At 59.3% G+C, this 15,802-nt stretch overlaps 1 protein-coding gene across 2 annotated transcripts; it reads left to right on the top strand.

The window, feature by feature from the left end:
* The first annotated feature begins 2,915 nt into the window (after positions 1 to 2,915).
* SLC25A29 (solute carrier family 25 member 29) lies at positions 2,916 to 15,346 on the top strand. 2 transcript variants are annotated; one of them, XM_032405927.1, is made up of 4 exons: positions 2,916 to 3,264; positions 8,957 to 9,000; positions 14,189 to 14,272; positions 14,597 to 15,346. In XM_032405927.1, exons 1-4 carry the CDS (start codon positions 3,231 to 3,233, stop codon positions 15,344 to 15,346), a joined length of 912 nt encoding a protein of 303 aa, XP_032261818.1. In that variant the 5' UTR covers positions 2,916 to 3,230. The 2 variants fall into 2 exon arrangements, with proteins under 2 accessions (XP_032261818.1, XP_032261817.1); XM_032405926.1 differs by lacking the exons at positions 2,916 to 3,264; positions 8,957 to 9,000 and having other exon boundaries at positions 11,309 to 14,272.
* Positions 15,347 to 15,802: the final 456 nt, after the last annotated feature.

Here is a 15,802-nt window from a genome sequence, read left to right as displayed (position 1 = left end):
GTGTTTCTAATTCTTCCACACAGGACCCGTCTTGTGTAAGATATTATAAAAGCTGTACAAAGTAAAAACTTGCACCATGCACTTTTCAGTGACCTGGCTTGACCCCTGGTCCCCTGTGACACTCCCTCCCCAACTTGCTGTCCTGTTACTGCTCCGGCCTTGAGCCCCTCCTGCTCCTTAAAGTCTGGGGCCCTGTAGGGTGGCTTCCCCCGGGATGGGGGTGGGGCCTGGGGCGCTGGGGAAGGTGAGGAGTTTGAACAACCATACTCTGCGCTCTAATTTTATCCTCAGGAAATGAAACAGAACAGACACAGAACCCGACTGCTGATGCCATAATGCAGGTTCCAAAATACAGGCATTGCGTACTCATTTACTTGGCCGTGACTTCCTTGTTTTCCCTTTCCGGTCTCTCCTGAACTGCCACCAGAGCCCCTGGAGGTCAGGCTGCTGACCCCCAGGGAGTCGGGGCTCATGTTGCCTGCCCCCAGCATGACATTGACTCCAAGCCAGGTGCATTCTCTTTAAAAAAAAAAAAATATATATATATATATATATATATATACATAAAATACATTTTTATATATAATTTAATATAATTTAATATTTATTTTTTTAAAGATTTTATTTATTTATTTGACAGAGAGAGACAGCTAGAGAGGGAACACAAGCAGCAGGAGTGGGAGAGGGAGAGAGAAGCAGGCTCCCCACTGAGCAGGGAGCCCGATGCAGGACTCGATCCCAGGACCTGGGGATAATGACCTGAGCCGAAGGCAGACGCTTAAGGACTGAGCCACCCAGGTGCCCCATAATTTAAATATTTAAATAAAAATATATAAAAAAATATATATGTAAAGCAGGGCACCAGGGCAGTTGGTTAAGCGGCCGGCTCTTGGCTTCAGCTCAAGTCACGATCTCAGGGTCATGAGATGGAGCCCCACATTGGGCTCCATGCTCAGCGGGGAGTCAGAGTCTGCTTGAGATTCTCTCCCTCTCCTTCTGCCCCTCCCCCTGCTTGTGTGCTCTCTCTCACTCTTTCTCTAAAATAAACAAATAAATCTTTAAAATATATGGACAAATAAAGCAGGTCATCCTTGTTTCCTTCTCAACTGTTCCATAATACTGTTCTGACTTACTGTCCTGTTCAGGCACTTGACTTTCTTCTCAAACCTCCAAAACCAGGGGTAACTGCTGCAGGCATTGTGTTTTCCTCGGGAGGCGTCAGTAACCAGGGGACAAGTGTTCCTAGGGGTGAGTCACCTGGATGTAATTTAATCGTCGTGCCTTGGAGGCCTCCAGCCACTGGAGTATCCCCACTGTTAACTCCTACCCCTGTTTTGGGTCTGGGCTTCTCCTGGGGCCCACATGCTACTGCTTTTCTGGCTCCTTGAGGTCAGAGGCTGGCGATATTCAAACCCAGGCCTCCAGACCCCTAGTTCAGGGCCCACCAGCCATCACGAGCACTGGACGAGGAGTCAGCAGACCTGGGTTTGGGTCTCTGCTTAATGAATGTTCTATCTAGATTCTAAGAAGAATGAAAGGAAACCACAAGGGCGCCTGGGTGGCTCAGTCGTTAAGCGTCTGCCTTCGGCTCAGGTCATGATCCCAGGGTCCTGGGATCGAGTCCCACATCGGGCTCCCTGCTCAGCAGGAAGCCTGCTTCTCCCTCTCCCACTCCCCCTGCTTGTGTTCCTGCTCTCGCTGTCTCTCTCTCTGTCAAATAAATAAATAAAATCTTTAAAAAAAAAAAAAAAAGGAAACCACAAGTGACTGTTGGATTCCTCGAGGTCTCTGTATCACCATGGATCACTGCTTAGCTGACTTATACCCTAGTACCAGAAATACATAATCTTTAAAACCTTGGGTCCAGATCCATTGTAAACCCCATCCTGGTTTCAGAAACGGTACAGTGAGAATAAAAGAACTGTGTGATCTGCAATCCGGAAACATGGCAGGGAGTGTGGTCCGAACCACAGGACCGTGAAGAAGGAAGTTGGGCCCCGGGCCCGAAAGGTGTTATCTCACCCTCATTGTGAAGGAGAAAGTGCCCAGTGTCCCAACCGGACAGTCCAGGTCTCTGACCAGGGAGGGGTCCTTGCCACTGCCAATCTCAGGGACTCTCGGGGGGTGGGGGTGGGGGGGATGTGGACCGCGTCGGACCCGGCTCCTCCTCTGCCCCTCGTCCCCCTCCCCCCCCCGCCGCCCGGCTCCCCACGACCACTGGAGCCCGGAGCCCTCCCACTTGAGCCGGCTCGCCCCGTCCCGAGGCCTCCCGTGCCCCCACTCCGCCGCCCCGCTCTCGGCCCGTCCAGGAACCTGCCCCGCTCCGCACCCTTCCGCGGCTCCCGCGGCCCTGCAGCGCGCGGGCAGGTGCGGGCCCCCGAGGGGCGCCCCACGGCCCCCTTCCCAGCTCGCTCCCCGCCGCCCCGGGCGCGCTCTGATCCCGATACCCCGCGACTCGCCGCCCGCGGGGTATCACGACTAGTGGTGTCCGAGCCTGGGAGGATCCTGGCTCTAGGCGCCCGCTGTCGCGCCCGTGTCCCCATTACACGGGCAGGGACCCGGGGTTCGGCGGCAGAGTCGAGCACACCCCGCCTCCCGCTCAGCTGACCCGTCTCGCGCACGCCGGGAGATTCCCGCCCGGCACAGGCCGCGGTCAGGCCCTGGGCTCCCGGGCCCGGCCCCACCGTCCCGCCGCCGCGCGCACCCGGCCGCCTCTCCCGCCCGGAGCGGCGCGGGCGGGCGCACGAAGCACATTCTTTGTCTGCGGCGCCCGTGCACCTCCCCCGCCCGCCACGTCCCCCCCCACCCCGCCCACCTCGCACACGCCCAGCCAATGAGGCGCGGCGGCGGCGCGCAGGGCCCGGGGTGTTGTCCGCGCCTCGCCCGCCCATTGGCCGCGCTCTGCACCCCGCGGGGGTCCGGCCGGCAGGCCCGAGGGGCGGGGCGCGCGGCCCGAGGTGAGGGACCGCCGGCTGCAGGCGGACAGCAGCGAGGGCTAGCGAGCCGGTCAGCGAGGGACGTGCGCGGACCGAGGACCCGCGCGCTGAGCCGCCGCCGCCGCCGTCGCCGCCGCCCCCCGACCCCGGCCGGCCCCGGGCTCCGCGCCAGGAGGCGGCGGCCCGGCCGAGCCCCAATCCAGAGAGCCCGGGGGACCCCCGACGGCCGCCCGTCCGGCGAGGGGCCAGAGGAGAAGGACGAGGAGGAAGGGCGGCCTCACCGGGGACCCGGCAATGGCGCTCGACTTCCTGGCTGGATGCGCTGGGGGTAAGGAGGCGGGCGGCTCCCGCCCCGAGCGCCGGATCTCGGGAGGCCGGAGCCAGGCATGCGGGATGGGAGGCCGGCTCACCTGCGGGCCCTGGGCCCCGGAGGCCCACCCTCTGGCCGGGGTTTCGTCGCCTGCAGAATGGGGGTAACAATGCTCTCGTCTCACGGGGCTCTCGTGGGCGTGAACTGACAGCAGGCCCGGAGGGCGTCTAGCGCGCAGTCCGCCAGGGCACGCGTCGTTTAAGTCCTTCGGGGCACGTCCAGACGAGAGGTCTGGGGCGCAGGGGCAGCACGGTGGCTTGGCCAAGGCGGGGACTGCCAGGAGGATGCCCCACCGCCCCGTGCGCCCTTCTCTCCCGAGGCCTCGGGCTCATCTCCCTCACCTGCTCCTGCATCCCCAGCCCGCGCCTACCCGGACCAGGGTCGCCCCCCCACACCCCGGTCCCCTCCCGGGGCCCGAGAAGTTTGGGGTTGGCTCCACCCTCTTCCCCCGCAGATGTCTGGGCGGGGCTGGGGCCACAGGACGACCCCCTGGCGGACTGGCCTTGGAGGGCACTGAAGGGCGCCGGCCGGACCCCAGGCGCCGAGTCACGCTTTGGCACGCCGCACCTTCCTACGCCGTTCCGTGAGCTGCTGGGGGGCGACCCCACCCAAGTGGCGGCGTGGGCCTGACACGCGGCGTGGACTGGCCCTTGTGCTCACGCGTGCGTGTCACCGATGTGGGGCACCTTCACCCAGGCGAGGCTGCGAGGGTCCTCCCCAAGCCTGTGTCCCCGAGAGGGCAGCAGTCACTGTGCTGTCCTGGCTCTGCTGGGGGCCACCCAGGGCATCAGGCCGGCTACTTCCCTGTTTGGCCTTTCGTTTCTCTGCTTTTCCTTGGAGAGTTTATTTACTCAACTGGTATTAACTGCGAGCCAGGTTTTGCTAACAGGTATTCCCCACCGAGGTGACAGGAGCCACTGCGTCACCCCGGGCCTGGTCCTGCGCTGATGGTGGGCTTCCCTCCTCCAGCACTGTTTATCTGCTGTTTTTCATCTGCTTGGGTTGGGCGCTGGGCGCCCTGCAGGCAGAGGAAGGACTAGCAATGGCCTCAGGCATCTAAACCTCTGCAGTCTGAGCTTCCTACTCTGGGCAAGAGGAGACTGGTGGAGAAGAGAGAGTGCCAGGGAAGTGATGTGTGTGAAGAGATTTAAGAACTTCCCGGACTGTTACCCAATCAGGCCTCAGGAAACCACCCGGCTGGAGCCTGCTGAAGGGGGGAAAACCCCAGGGCTTTTCATAAATGGGTGCATTTCTCCCAAGCCCAGGCCAGAGACAGGAGGGGGCAGCCTCTGCAGATCCAGCTCTCAGCTCCCCTATCCCCCTGTGACCCCACTCTGTTTTCCTGTTCCCCTCCCATGGCTGCACCAGCCCCCACACCTGCTGGCTTCTCCTGGACCCCAGGCCCTCCTCTACCCCACCCCCACCCCAAGTGATGGCTCAGTGAGGGTGGGCTGTCCCACGGCCAAAGACCCTTCCCAACTTCTTGGGGAGTGTGGGTTCTTTCCCCAGAGGGGCAGGATTCCTTCTGATTTCTCCCAGGTGTCCTGGGAGCCCCCTGCGAGCTGTGGGGCTTGGGGTAGGCCTACTCATCCTAAGGCCAGGCCTGCGTAGGGACCCATCGCCCCAGGCACACGTGTTCAGTCACTCGAGGCTCCGGCTCCCGGAATGCCTTCTGTCCATCCTTACCAGGCCCACCTAGGAGATCCTGTCCAGGCTCCAGGGTTGGGGTGAGATAAGAGTCCAGCACCACACCCAGCTGTAGGCCACAGCCCCCGCCCCCACTGCCTTACTCGGATCCAGGTGCAAGCTGGGGCTGGTGGTGCGCACCTACCTCCCTGCTGTGGGAGTGGAGGCCTGAGTCTCCCAGGTGGATGAGGATGGAAGTGGCTGCCACAAAGATTCTTTGTGAGGGTTGTCAGCCTCCGCTCCCCCTCCCCTGGGATCCTCTCCTGCTCTTATTCGACCCAGGAGAAACCTTGGTCCTGAGAATTGGAGGGACTGGTGGAACAGTGACCTGATTGTGTCCCCGGCCTGCCTTCTGGGTCCCTGGCATGTCTGGCCGTGCAGAGGGACCGTCTAGGAACCATGCGCCGGTAGCCCCAGAGGCCCCCGCCTGGTTCCTTCGTCTTGGGCTCCTCCAGGCCTGTAGGCCCAGGGCAGGGTGATGGCGGTGCTTCTCTTTGGTGGCCTGGGGGCCCTCGAGATGCAGATTCCTGGGACAGAGAACAGTACATCACCTCTGATTGGCTGAGTGTCGGGTCACGTGTTCAATTTCGCCCTAGGAGGTGGGGCAGGCACCTTGATTGACAGCATCCAGGCGCTCAGGCGGCCTACCCACACTCCCTACCAGGGGGTCCGTCCCAGGTCTTCAGGCCGCTGACACCCTGTGCTCTGAGTGGAGTTCTCCCTGCGCTGGGCGTGGATAGGAGGAGGTGTGGAGAGCAGCTCCACGGTGGGGCCGGGAACCCTGCCTGGGGAGAGTGGTCTCCCAAGCCCAGGCCAGAGACAGGAGGGGGCAGCCTCTGCAGATCCAGCTCTCAGCTCCCCTATCCCCCTGTGACCCCACTCTGTTTTCCTGTTCCCCTCCCATGGCTGCACCAGCCCCACACCTGCTGGCTTCTCCTGGACCCCAGGCCCTCCTCTACCCCACCCCCACCCCAAGTGATGGCTCAGTGAGGGTGGGCTGTCCCACGGCCAAAGACCCTTCCCAACTTCTTGTGTTGCTTCAGTGGCCTGTTGGGGACCTGGTCTGGTAGGGCTTCCTGGCTCTCAAGGTCACTGAGGTTAAAAGGACAAGGCTTTGGGGGACTGGAGGGCCTCATGGAGGCAGGCCCCAAGGCCCCCTCTGTTCCTGTGAATGGGGATGTCTGAGGTGAGGCCCGAAGCCCCTCCCCTGAGGGCCCTGAACCGAGCCTCTGGGGAAAGTAGGAAAGCAAATGGCTGCCACTGGAGGCCTTGGTGGGGCCTCCCAACCGAGGCTGGTGGGGTGGGGGGTCACCCCTCCCATCCTGGAGGCTGATGAAGGCTGGTGCCAGAACCTGAGCAAGTCTGGGGCCAGAGGCAGGACGGGTCACCCACAGGAAGGGAACCTCTAGCATTTCCAGTGTGTGCTTCTTGGGGACCCCACAACTGGCCCACAGCTGGAGAGAGAAGTAAGGCCAAACAGCATACCCCAGCCAAGTGTCAGGTTTCCAAAACCCCAGAGAATCAGTCACAGTCCCAGAAAATAAATTCTAGAACTAGGGTGTTCAAATTTAGAAAATTCACAACACGACATAAAAAAGAAGGTGGATTGCAAAAGATAGAAACAAAGTGCGTCTCAAAAGACCAGAGACGCAGGTATGGAAGTCTCGAGGGACAAGATGCCTTAGGGATGTCTTTTCATCTTCCTGTGAATGTTAGGGGTTCCAGAAGGAGAAAAGGGTCTGGAGACGATGATTAGGATGAATACGTAAGAGTGGAAATTTTCTCTGATCAGAAAAAGGCCTGAGTCTCTGGAGTGAAAGCGCTGGTGTGGTACCAGGCAGGGTTACTTTAAAAAAAAAAAAAAGAACAAGAGGACACACCCTTGGCATGTCGATGACATTCCTGACATCTACAGATAAAATCTCAGAGGCTTCCTGATAAAACGCATAAATTATTGACCAAGGAGAAGAAATGCACTGGCAACAGATTTCTCAGCTGTAGCACCAAAAGCCAGGAGATTCTGGGATATTGGCCTGGGCCTGAGAGCCTCACCAGAGCACAGGACCCTTGTTCCCTGACAGCGTTAACGAAAGACATCATGCAGAGGAGCAGGAATACGGAGGCCATTGTCCTATATGTTACCTCCGAGAAAAATAGTCCAGAAAGGCGCCAAATGGCAATTGATCAGAGTAGAGACCCCCAGAAGGGGGCAGAGGTGAGGAGGAGAGCGAACAGCTATGAGTTTCGTGGGGTCTCTGGGTGTGGGAGGGTAGGGAGTAGAAGGGGAAGCTACAGGGGTGGGGAACCTTCTTGGGGTGGCTCTTACTGGGGAAGGGGAGGGACAGCGGGGGGGCAGACAGAGCCTTGAGGGGCGACGGTTCTTATCCTGTGTCTACAGATAATGATTCTAAGTGTTAGAAACAAGAAGTAACCTTTAGCTGAACTTAAACATTAACAAGCAAGAGGAGGACACATGGCAGTTTGCCTGAACCAGCAAAAATGTAGAAAAGAAAAGGAGTAAAAGAATTCATTCACATAAAATAAGATGGAGTCGGGTCAGATGTCCCGTCTTGGCAAAATCAGAGACAGCTTCAGATGGGAGCAGGGGCCAAAGCCTAGCCGAGCTGTAGCTCATTTCCAGGAGCATCAAAAACAAAGTAGTAGGACCAGGTTGAAAATTAACCATCACAAAGCGATACCAGGCACACATAACCAAAAAGAAAGCAGGATCGGCAAAGTTAGTACCAAACACAGTGGATTCTAAGGCCCAAAGTACTGAACAGGATGGAGAGGGCACCTTACAAAGATCTGCAGGTTATAAAGAGGCAGCACAGAAATCCCCACTAACCTCTGGGTGCCCACCACCATGATATCCAGCCCCAAAGGGGCTCCAGGCCCAGAAGATCCAGGTTCAAATCCTCACCCCACCAACTTATTAGCTGTGCAACATGGACATATTCTCTCAGCCTCCCATTCCTCATCTGTAAAATGGGCATAGTCCTTTGTTTACAAATAAGAGGGAGAGTTAGTCACATACAAAACTAACAACAGTGACCCCCAGTAGAAACGTTACTGTTTGTCACTCAACAAATAGTAACTGTCTTAATTATAAATACTCCGAGTGGTAAAAGGAGAACTTTAAGAGATTCACACACAGAATTCTAGGGAGGAAGGCATGGGAGTTGGTGCACGGGCTTCTCTCCCTCACTGAGCCTCCCTTTCTCCTTCCGTGAATGGGGAACCAAGGTGCCTGATTCCCAGTGATATTTATACCTGAACAACACTCAGGACTCTGAAAAGTATTTAGGAGCCAATTTGGAGAGTGAGCCTTTGTCCTTCGAGGTGGGCCTGGGGTTTGGGCAGGGCCTGGACTGATGCATATCGCACAGGATCACAGAGTCGGGAGCGGACTCCCTGGGCGCAGGTGGCTCCCCTGCAGGGAGGGGAGTGGTCAGCCAGTGTCTGCAATACCTCGATGCCTCCGGCCCTGGGTCAGCACGCAGGGGGAGGGGCTTGGCCGAGCTCACACGAGTACAGGTGAGGGGAGTGAGCCGCAGACCTCGAGTTCCTCGGGAGCTTGGCCAGCCGGTGAGTGGCAGAGGGCAAATTCAAATCTGGGTGACCGTCTGGCCCCAAGTCCAAAACCCCTGGGCCCCCCTGCCGTGCCGGGAGGTGTTTGCACGGGGCGGGTGGTGGGGGGAGACAACTTCTGCTGTCAAGTGTGTGAGCAGCAGGGGAGAGAGAGACACCAGCTTTGAGTGGGACAGATCCTGGCTCATCCTCAGGGATGTCACCCTCTTACCCCCACTGCTCGTGCAGACCTGAGGACAAAAGAGCTCACAGGGCGCCTGGTAAACGTTCTCTGCTCCCATCCAGCAGCTCCCGTGCGGTCCTCCTAGCCGGACGCCCCCCACACTGCAGGTTTCTGAGGCCTCTGGGTGACGGTCCTCCTTTTTTCCTCCAGGTGTGGCAGGCGTGCTCGTGGGACACCCATTTGACACGGTCAAGGTGAGTGTCTTGTCACAGTTTTACTCTCAGGTCTTTGGGGAGGCGCAGACGTTGCACCGAGGCCTACGGGGCTGGGGTGGCCGGAGGCCCCTTTCCAGTGACCACCTTAGGAACGCCTGTGAGGTCTTCCCATAGGTTCTGGAATAAAGGTAGACTTAGGGTTCTGTGACACCCAGGTGGAAGGCTGTGTGTCCACTTTCCTTCTGGGTCTGGCCTTACATCTCCCAGCTCGGGGCTGAACTTGGAGGTCCGTGGTGGTGGCCCCTGAGACTGAGAGGCTGAAGGGCAGGCTTCCCCTTGCCCAGAGCGGGGGCTGCTCACTGTTCTGATGCAGAAGCCCTCCAGACATCTTCTTGAAGGAAAGTGCAGTTCAGAGAGAAAAGACAGAAAGCCAGAAAAACCAGAACCTGTCAGTATTTCCCATGAACATGATCTTCACCGAGTGGTAGTCCCCACTGGCACGAAACTGCGCGATGGGTTCCCAAGGGCTGGTGTGCACGTGCAAGGAGTTCGTGGCTCCAGCGTGGGGCCCTGGGGCGGGCACTCGGTCCGCAGCTCCTCCTCGGTAAACTGTCCAGATCCAGGTGCTCAGAGGCTCACAATGGAAACAAAGGAAATCCATGTTTTCCAGCTGGAAACCCCCAAATAGGATTTTCTCCCTGTTGTTGGGGTTTTAGGTCCTGAAACCAGCCACGTCTGGACTTTCCCTCGCAGGCCTCCCCGGGAATCAGGGCAGGCCGTAAGCAGCAGGGCACCAGGCCAGACCCTGTGACCCGCTGTCAACACTGGACTTGGCAGCGCTTCCCGGGGACAGCGAAGGCAAGGGTGTCAGCCCCAGCTGGGTTTGGGGTCACTTCCTGTCCCCTCTTTTTTCAGTGGCAGTCAGGTGGTCCTTGGGCAAGAAAAGGCCTCGGGACCTCAGGGCTGGGGTTGCCTCCAGCGCAGGCATGAGGGCCTAGCTTGGTGTTTTGGCTCTGACCGGAACAAGTTCTGCCCGAGGCTATGCGCGGGTCCAGGCCCCCCGCGAGCCCATCTGCTGTGTGACCTTGGGCCAGCTGCTTTACCTCAGGGCCCAGGGATCTCATCTGCCAAGTGAGGCGCTGGGCAAGACTACGGAGGCTCAGTCGTTAAGCGTCTGCCTTCAGCTCAGGTCATGATCCCAGGGTCCTGGGATCAAGCCCCGCATCAGGCTCCCTGCTCGGCGGGAAGCCTGCTTCTCCCTCTCCCACTCCCCCTGCTTGTGTTCCCTCTCATTGTGTCTCTGTCAGATAAATAAATAAAATCTTAAAAAAAAAGATTACAGAGGCCCTTGTGCCGGGTGCTCAACAGTCAAGTCTGGGTTGCAGGAAATGCTAGTTCTGCAGAGCACAGATCTTCTATCCAATCGTTTGCAATTTAAGGAGAAGGTGGAAGGACCAGGCTTTCTTGCCACACAGCAGCCCGGGTCCCTTCACAGCCCGCCTGTCCTCACAGCTGCCTGAGCGCTGCCCAGCTGGCCGCCCCGTGAAGCCTGCCCACAGGCCAGAGCAGCCCGGGAGCCTAGCACTGTCCGCACCCTGCTGGGTTTATATCTTGCAGTCACATGTTGTAAATGCCTCTGTATCCGGCCACGAAGTGACTGGATTCGCTTCCTCAGCCCAATGTTGCAGGGGCCACACCTCTCTGAGCCATGACTCGGCCTGGGCATGGCCAGGCCCCCCTCAGCTAGCCCCGCTCCCACTGGGCCCCCTCCTCAGTGCCCCCAGGCTGGGGAGGACTCTGTCCTGGGGTTTCTGGCCCCCTTTGAGCTCCTGCGCCACGACCAGCACCCCCGGCAGTGATTGGGGACCAGGAGCCTCTCCACCCCACAGGGCTCCTGCTCCTTAGATCCCCCCCTTTACCTCGCCCCTGGAGGGTGGTCTTTGAAGAAATCCATTGGTGGCTTTTTCTGGTCACTGCGGCGACCTGCATCAGTCACATCTGGGCAAACCTGACTTTAAAAACCAGGCTTCTTATGGATAGGAAAAAAACCCACCCCCAGTAATCCCCTCTGTCACTCAACTCGTGACCCCTCTCGTCCTAGTTCGGGCTCACACACTATTATATTGTGCTGATCAAGGAACGCGCGCCTTTGGTTTAATTTAATGCTGTGTCACCAATGGCCTTATTTTTTTTTTAAGATTTTATTTATTTGACAGAGAGAGGACAAGCAGGGGGGAGTAGGGAGAGGCAGAGGGACAATCAGATTCCCTGCTGAGCAGGGAGCCCGATGCGGGGCTCGATCCCAGGACCCTGAGATCACAACCTGAGCCAAAGACAGATGCTTAATCAACTGAGCCACCCAGGCGCCCCCCCACACCAATGGCCTAATTTTTTACTGGCTCTTTTCCAGTATAAAAGTTAAACAATTCTCATTAAAAAGAAAACTGGGAAAGGTAGAAGAGCACCTTATTTCCTTATACTGACAAACCAGTTTTCCCATTCTGTACATTCCTTCAGGATCTGCCCCCGCTGCCATCGTGCCTGCCATGGGCGTGTGATATTTTTTCAAAATGTGTTTTAATCATCAGGTACACACACAGTTATTTGGTTGGCTTTCTATTACAAAAGTAATGTAGGTTGTAAAGAAATTTTTAACCATTATAGAGACATATAAACCAAAAAGGAAAAAAAAAAACCCAGTCCTTCATAGATCTCTTCCCCAACCCTCACCCGGATATATTCCTTGTGTTTGGCAAAAGTGGGATTTACTTCAGTAGCTCTGTTGTTGTTTTAACTGAAATGTAACCATGTAGAAAAGTACACACATGCCAAGCGTATGAATCTACAAATCATCTTCCTGAAGCACAAGCCTGGGGAGAGCAGAACAAGGTCCGCCCCCCAGAAACCCCCCAGTCCTCCTAGCAGCCCCGCTCCCTTCTACTGCCCGGGACATGACAGTAATCAGGGACAGTGGGTCTAAAACCGCTTTCACCAGAGAGTGGCCATCCCAGGGCAGGGGAGGGGATGGGGAGGTCGGGGGCTGGGCCCTGGGGGCTCCGTGCCTGGATGTGATGTTGACATTTTATGTTGCTTTAACCGCCTTTACTTTCTGAGCTAGGGGCTGTCTCCACCCATAGCAAAAGTGTAACTTTGTTGTAGATGAGCGTAAGCCTCACCCTGGAGAGCACTAGTAAGTACAGACCAGGGGAACCCGACCCTTCTCTGTCCTCGCTGAACCAGACCCTGGGCCTGAACCGCACCCCGCCACACCCCTCCCCTTCCCCACCCCACACAGTTCCCTCCCTGACTAGCAGGGGACAGGGAGGGCCTGAGGTGAGCTTGGGCCCGGCACAGGTCCTGGGGCGGGGATTCAGGTGGGGCTGGTGGAGAAAAATCAGCCCCCTCTGGATCAGAGGGTCTTCACGTTGGGCGTCTCTCAGCCCGGTGGAGAGCTGGAAGCCTTTTGGGCATGTGTGCGAACAACCACTTTTCCAGGGGCGGGCCCACCAATCCTCAAACAGGATGTTAACCTCAACTCTAGAGATCACAAGACTTGGGCCCCATTTCACCCCCAAACCTGGTCCCCCAAACTCCCAGCCAGCGAGTGCTCAGCCCAGGTCCAGGGGTCAGAGACAAAGGGGAGAGGGGCCTCCGTGCTCCCTGTGGGACCCAAGCTGGCCTGAGCCTGGGCAAGAGCGTGTTCAACCTGCAGAGACTTCAAGCTGCCATCCACGTGTGTCCGAAAATCCCACCCAAGCAGGGCCCGCCTGGCCCTGCTTCCTGTTATTTCTGCTCACAGGGCCCATTCAGTGGCTGCATGAGAAAGAGAAATGTCCCACCAGAGACCCCATAACACGGAAGGGAAGTAAAAAACCTCACATCCCAAAAACAACCTGAGCAGAGCTCAAGGTGTTAATACGTTATTAAGTGTTAAGGTGTTAATATGTTATTAATATGTTGCCCAAACGCTTTTGCTTTTCTCCACTGAAAATCCACCCCTCCGCCGCCAGGCCGTGGCCCAGCCAGGCCGCCAGGGTGGGAAGGGGCGCTGGGGTGGTCCACTGCAGGGTGCACTTGCTTGTCAGCCGCTTCTCAGAGCAGTGGCCGCCAACTGCAGAGGTCCTCGTGTGCAGAGCTGGTGCTTTTGTGTTCTCAGAACACGTTCTTCTGTAAGTGCGTTTGTCAAGAGAAGATCCATTGGACGGCTCTTACCAGCCAGCACCCCACCCCGCAGCCGAGCCACTCCCGTTGCTGGAGTGGACAGACAGCCTTGGCCGAGTTGCAAAACATCTCTGAGCCTCAGTGTTCCCACCTCTTAAGTGGGGGTAACTACACCCACCTCAGCTGGTGATTCCAGGGGTAGGCCCTCCGGTGCTGCCGGCCACAGAGGGGTGTTCGTGCCGTGGCCCTGGCTGTGGTATAGTGATTTCTGAGTCAGCTCCTGAGAACAGGACTTAACCTGGCTCACCCCCCACCCCATGACCTGGATTCTGAGTTCGGGAAATGTGCTCCCGCTCCACACTGTGGGGCCTGCGTATCAAGCCCAGAGAGAAGCTCTCCGTCAACAAAGAATACTTTCACATTAAGTGGTTCTGGACTATGGGGCGCCAAGGGCAGCTGGGCATGAGCCCCCAGGTCCCGAAGGTGGGGACATGGTCATCGAGGAGGCTGTCAGCTGCTCTCCTGTCACTGCTTTGTTAATTCACGACCACTGTCCCCACAAGGGGCTACTGGCAGAAATTAGGGGTCCCTCAGAGTCCAAGGCTCAGTGCTTTTAACACCCACTGTGGCACTGTCAGCCCCTGAGGGGAGCTGGGTGATGGGAATAGGTGGGGAGCCCCTCTGGCATCGGCCACAGTTTGCCACCACGACAGTGGGGAGGTCTGGGAAAGTGCTTCGGGCCCACTGTCTGCACGTCATGCAGACGTAATGCAACCAGAGGCTTGGCCTCTACTTGTCTGAGATCTCGGGGACCCTCTCCCCCCTGTGCAGCCGGCCGTCTCTGTGGCTCTTTGCCCACTGATCCCCTCCCCTGTGAGGCATGGACACCCGGCCCTGCCCCATCCCGGAATTCCAAAGGCCCCAGAAACGTACTTGGCTCCCTGCCTCCAGCGTCCAGCCTTGGGCCTCCCCCAGAGAGCCTCCGCGGGCTGAGCTGAGTGCTGGGGCGAGAGAGCTGGGAGCTCTGGCTTGGCTCGCCCACCGTTCACTGGGCGTGTCCTTGCAGGTGCGGCTTCAGGTCCAGAGCCTGGAGAAGCCTCAGTACCGAGGGACCTTGCACTGCTTCCAGTCAATCATCAAGCAGGAGAGTGTGAGTGGCCTGGGCCTGGGGTGGCGGTGGGGAACCATCTTCTGGAATGCTTTGAGCCCCAGACGGCAGAGTCGGAAAAGACGCCCCTCCCCGCCCCGCGGACTCTGGGCAAGTGGGGACTTGGGAAATGGGAAGGTGCGAACGCCCAGGCCTCGGGCCTCGAGGACGTGGGTTCTAGCAGAATTCGGCTTGGTCCTGTCGAACACGCGGGGTGGGCTGGGGGCTCAGCACCCTGCACGCGGGCTCCCGGGGAGGCAGGCCGGGCGGCGCGAGCAGGAGCAGGAGCGCGCGTGACGCGTGTCTGCCCCCCCGCCCCCCCCGCAGGTGCTGGGCCTCTACAAGGGCCTGGGCTCGCCCCTCATGGGGCTCACCTTCATCAACGCGCTGGTGTTCGGCGTGCAGGGCAACACGCTGCGGGCGCTGGGCCGCGACACGCCGCTGCACCAGTTCGTGGCCGGCGCGGCGGCGGGCGCCATCCAGTGCGTCATCTGCTGCCCCATGGAGCTGGCCAAGACGCGGCTGCAGCTGCAGGCGGCGGGCCCGGCGCGCACCTACCGCGGCTCGCTCGACTGCCTGGCGCAGATCTACCGGCGCGAGGGCGTGCGCGGCGTCAACCGGGGCATGGCGTCCACGCTGCTGCGCGAGACGCCCAGCTTCGGCGTCTACTTCCTGTCCTACGACGTGCTGACGCGCGCGCTCGGCTGCGAGCCCGGCGACCGGCTGCTCGTGCCCAAGCTGCTGCTGGCGGGCGGCACGTCGGGCATCCTGTCCTGGCTGTCCACCTACCCCGTGGACGTGGTCAAGTCGCGGCTGCAGGCCGACGGGCTGCGGGGCGCCCCGCGCTACGGCGGCTTCGCGGACTGCGTGCGCCAGAGCTACCGCGCCGAGGGCTGGCGCGTGTTCACGCGCGGCCTGGCCTCCACGCTGCTGCGCGCCTTCCCCGTCAACGCCGCCACCTTCGCCACCGTCACCGTGGTGCTCACGTACGCGCGCGGCCCCGAGGCCCGGCCCGACGGCGAGCCCGTGCCCGCCGCCGCGTCGGGGCCCGGCCTGGCCCAGCCCTCCAGCCTGTGAGGCCGGCGCGCGGACGCCGGCGGGCCTGGGCTGCCTTCCGCGCACCGGCTGGGGGGCCTTGGCCGCGGGCTTGACGTCCGCGGGGCCCTCGGCCGGGAGATAGGGAGCCTCGTACCCGCGCCGGCCAGTCGCCGAGCTCCGAGGTGACGGCGTGTAGCGCCCCCGCGCCGAGCCTGGCGCTGTCACTTGGGGTCTTCCGGAAAGCCCGCCGACACTCCAGCCCTTTCCCGGGATCCGGGCCGCCACCACCGTGGGGTCTTTGACGACCGACCGATGGGCCACCCAGCGGCTAACCTCCAATCGGCCACCTTGCGGGGGGCACTTCTCGGCCACCTGTCCGGTCTCTGTATCAGGGACGGAGAGGCAGCTCCGGGTGCCTCCCGGTGTCCCAGGACATAATACTCTGCTGTGATGCACCCCAGCTTCTCCATGTGGCACAGCTAGGAATGTCCCGGC

This window comes from Phoca vitulina, unplaced genomic scaffold (genome assembly GCF_004348235.1).
Source record: "Phoca vitulina isolate PV1807 unplaced genomic scaffold, GSC_HSeal_1.0 scaffold7, whole genome shotgun sequence".
NCBI classification, from domain to species: domain Eukaryota; kingdom Metazoa; phylum Chordata; class Mammalia; order Carnivora; family Phocidae; genus Phoca; species Phoca vitulina.
The sequence above is the reverse complement of the archived record's forward strand: the minus strand, read 5'-3'. Positions and strand labels throughout refer to the sequence as shown.

Coding starts and splice junctions, on each gene's coding strand:
- SLC25A29 (XM_032405926.1), top strand. CDS start 14,003: ATGGACACCCGGCCCTGCCCCATCCCGGAATTCCAAAGGCCCCAGAAA. Junction 14,273..14,596: donor CAATCATCAAGCAGGAGAGT/GTGAGTGGCCTG, acceptor CCCCCCCCGCAG/GTGCTGGGCCTCTACAAGGG.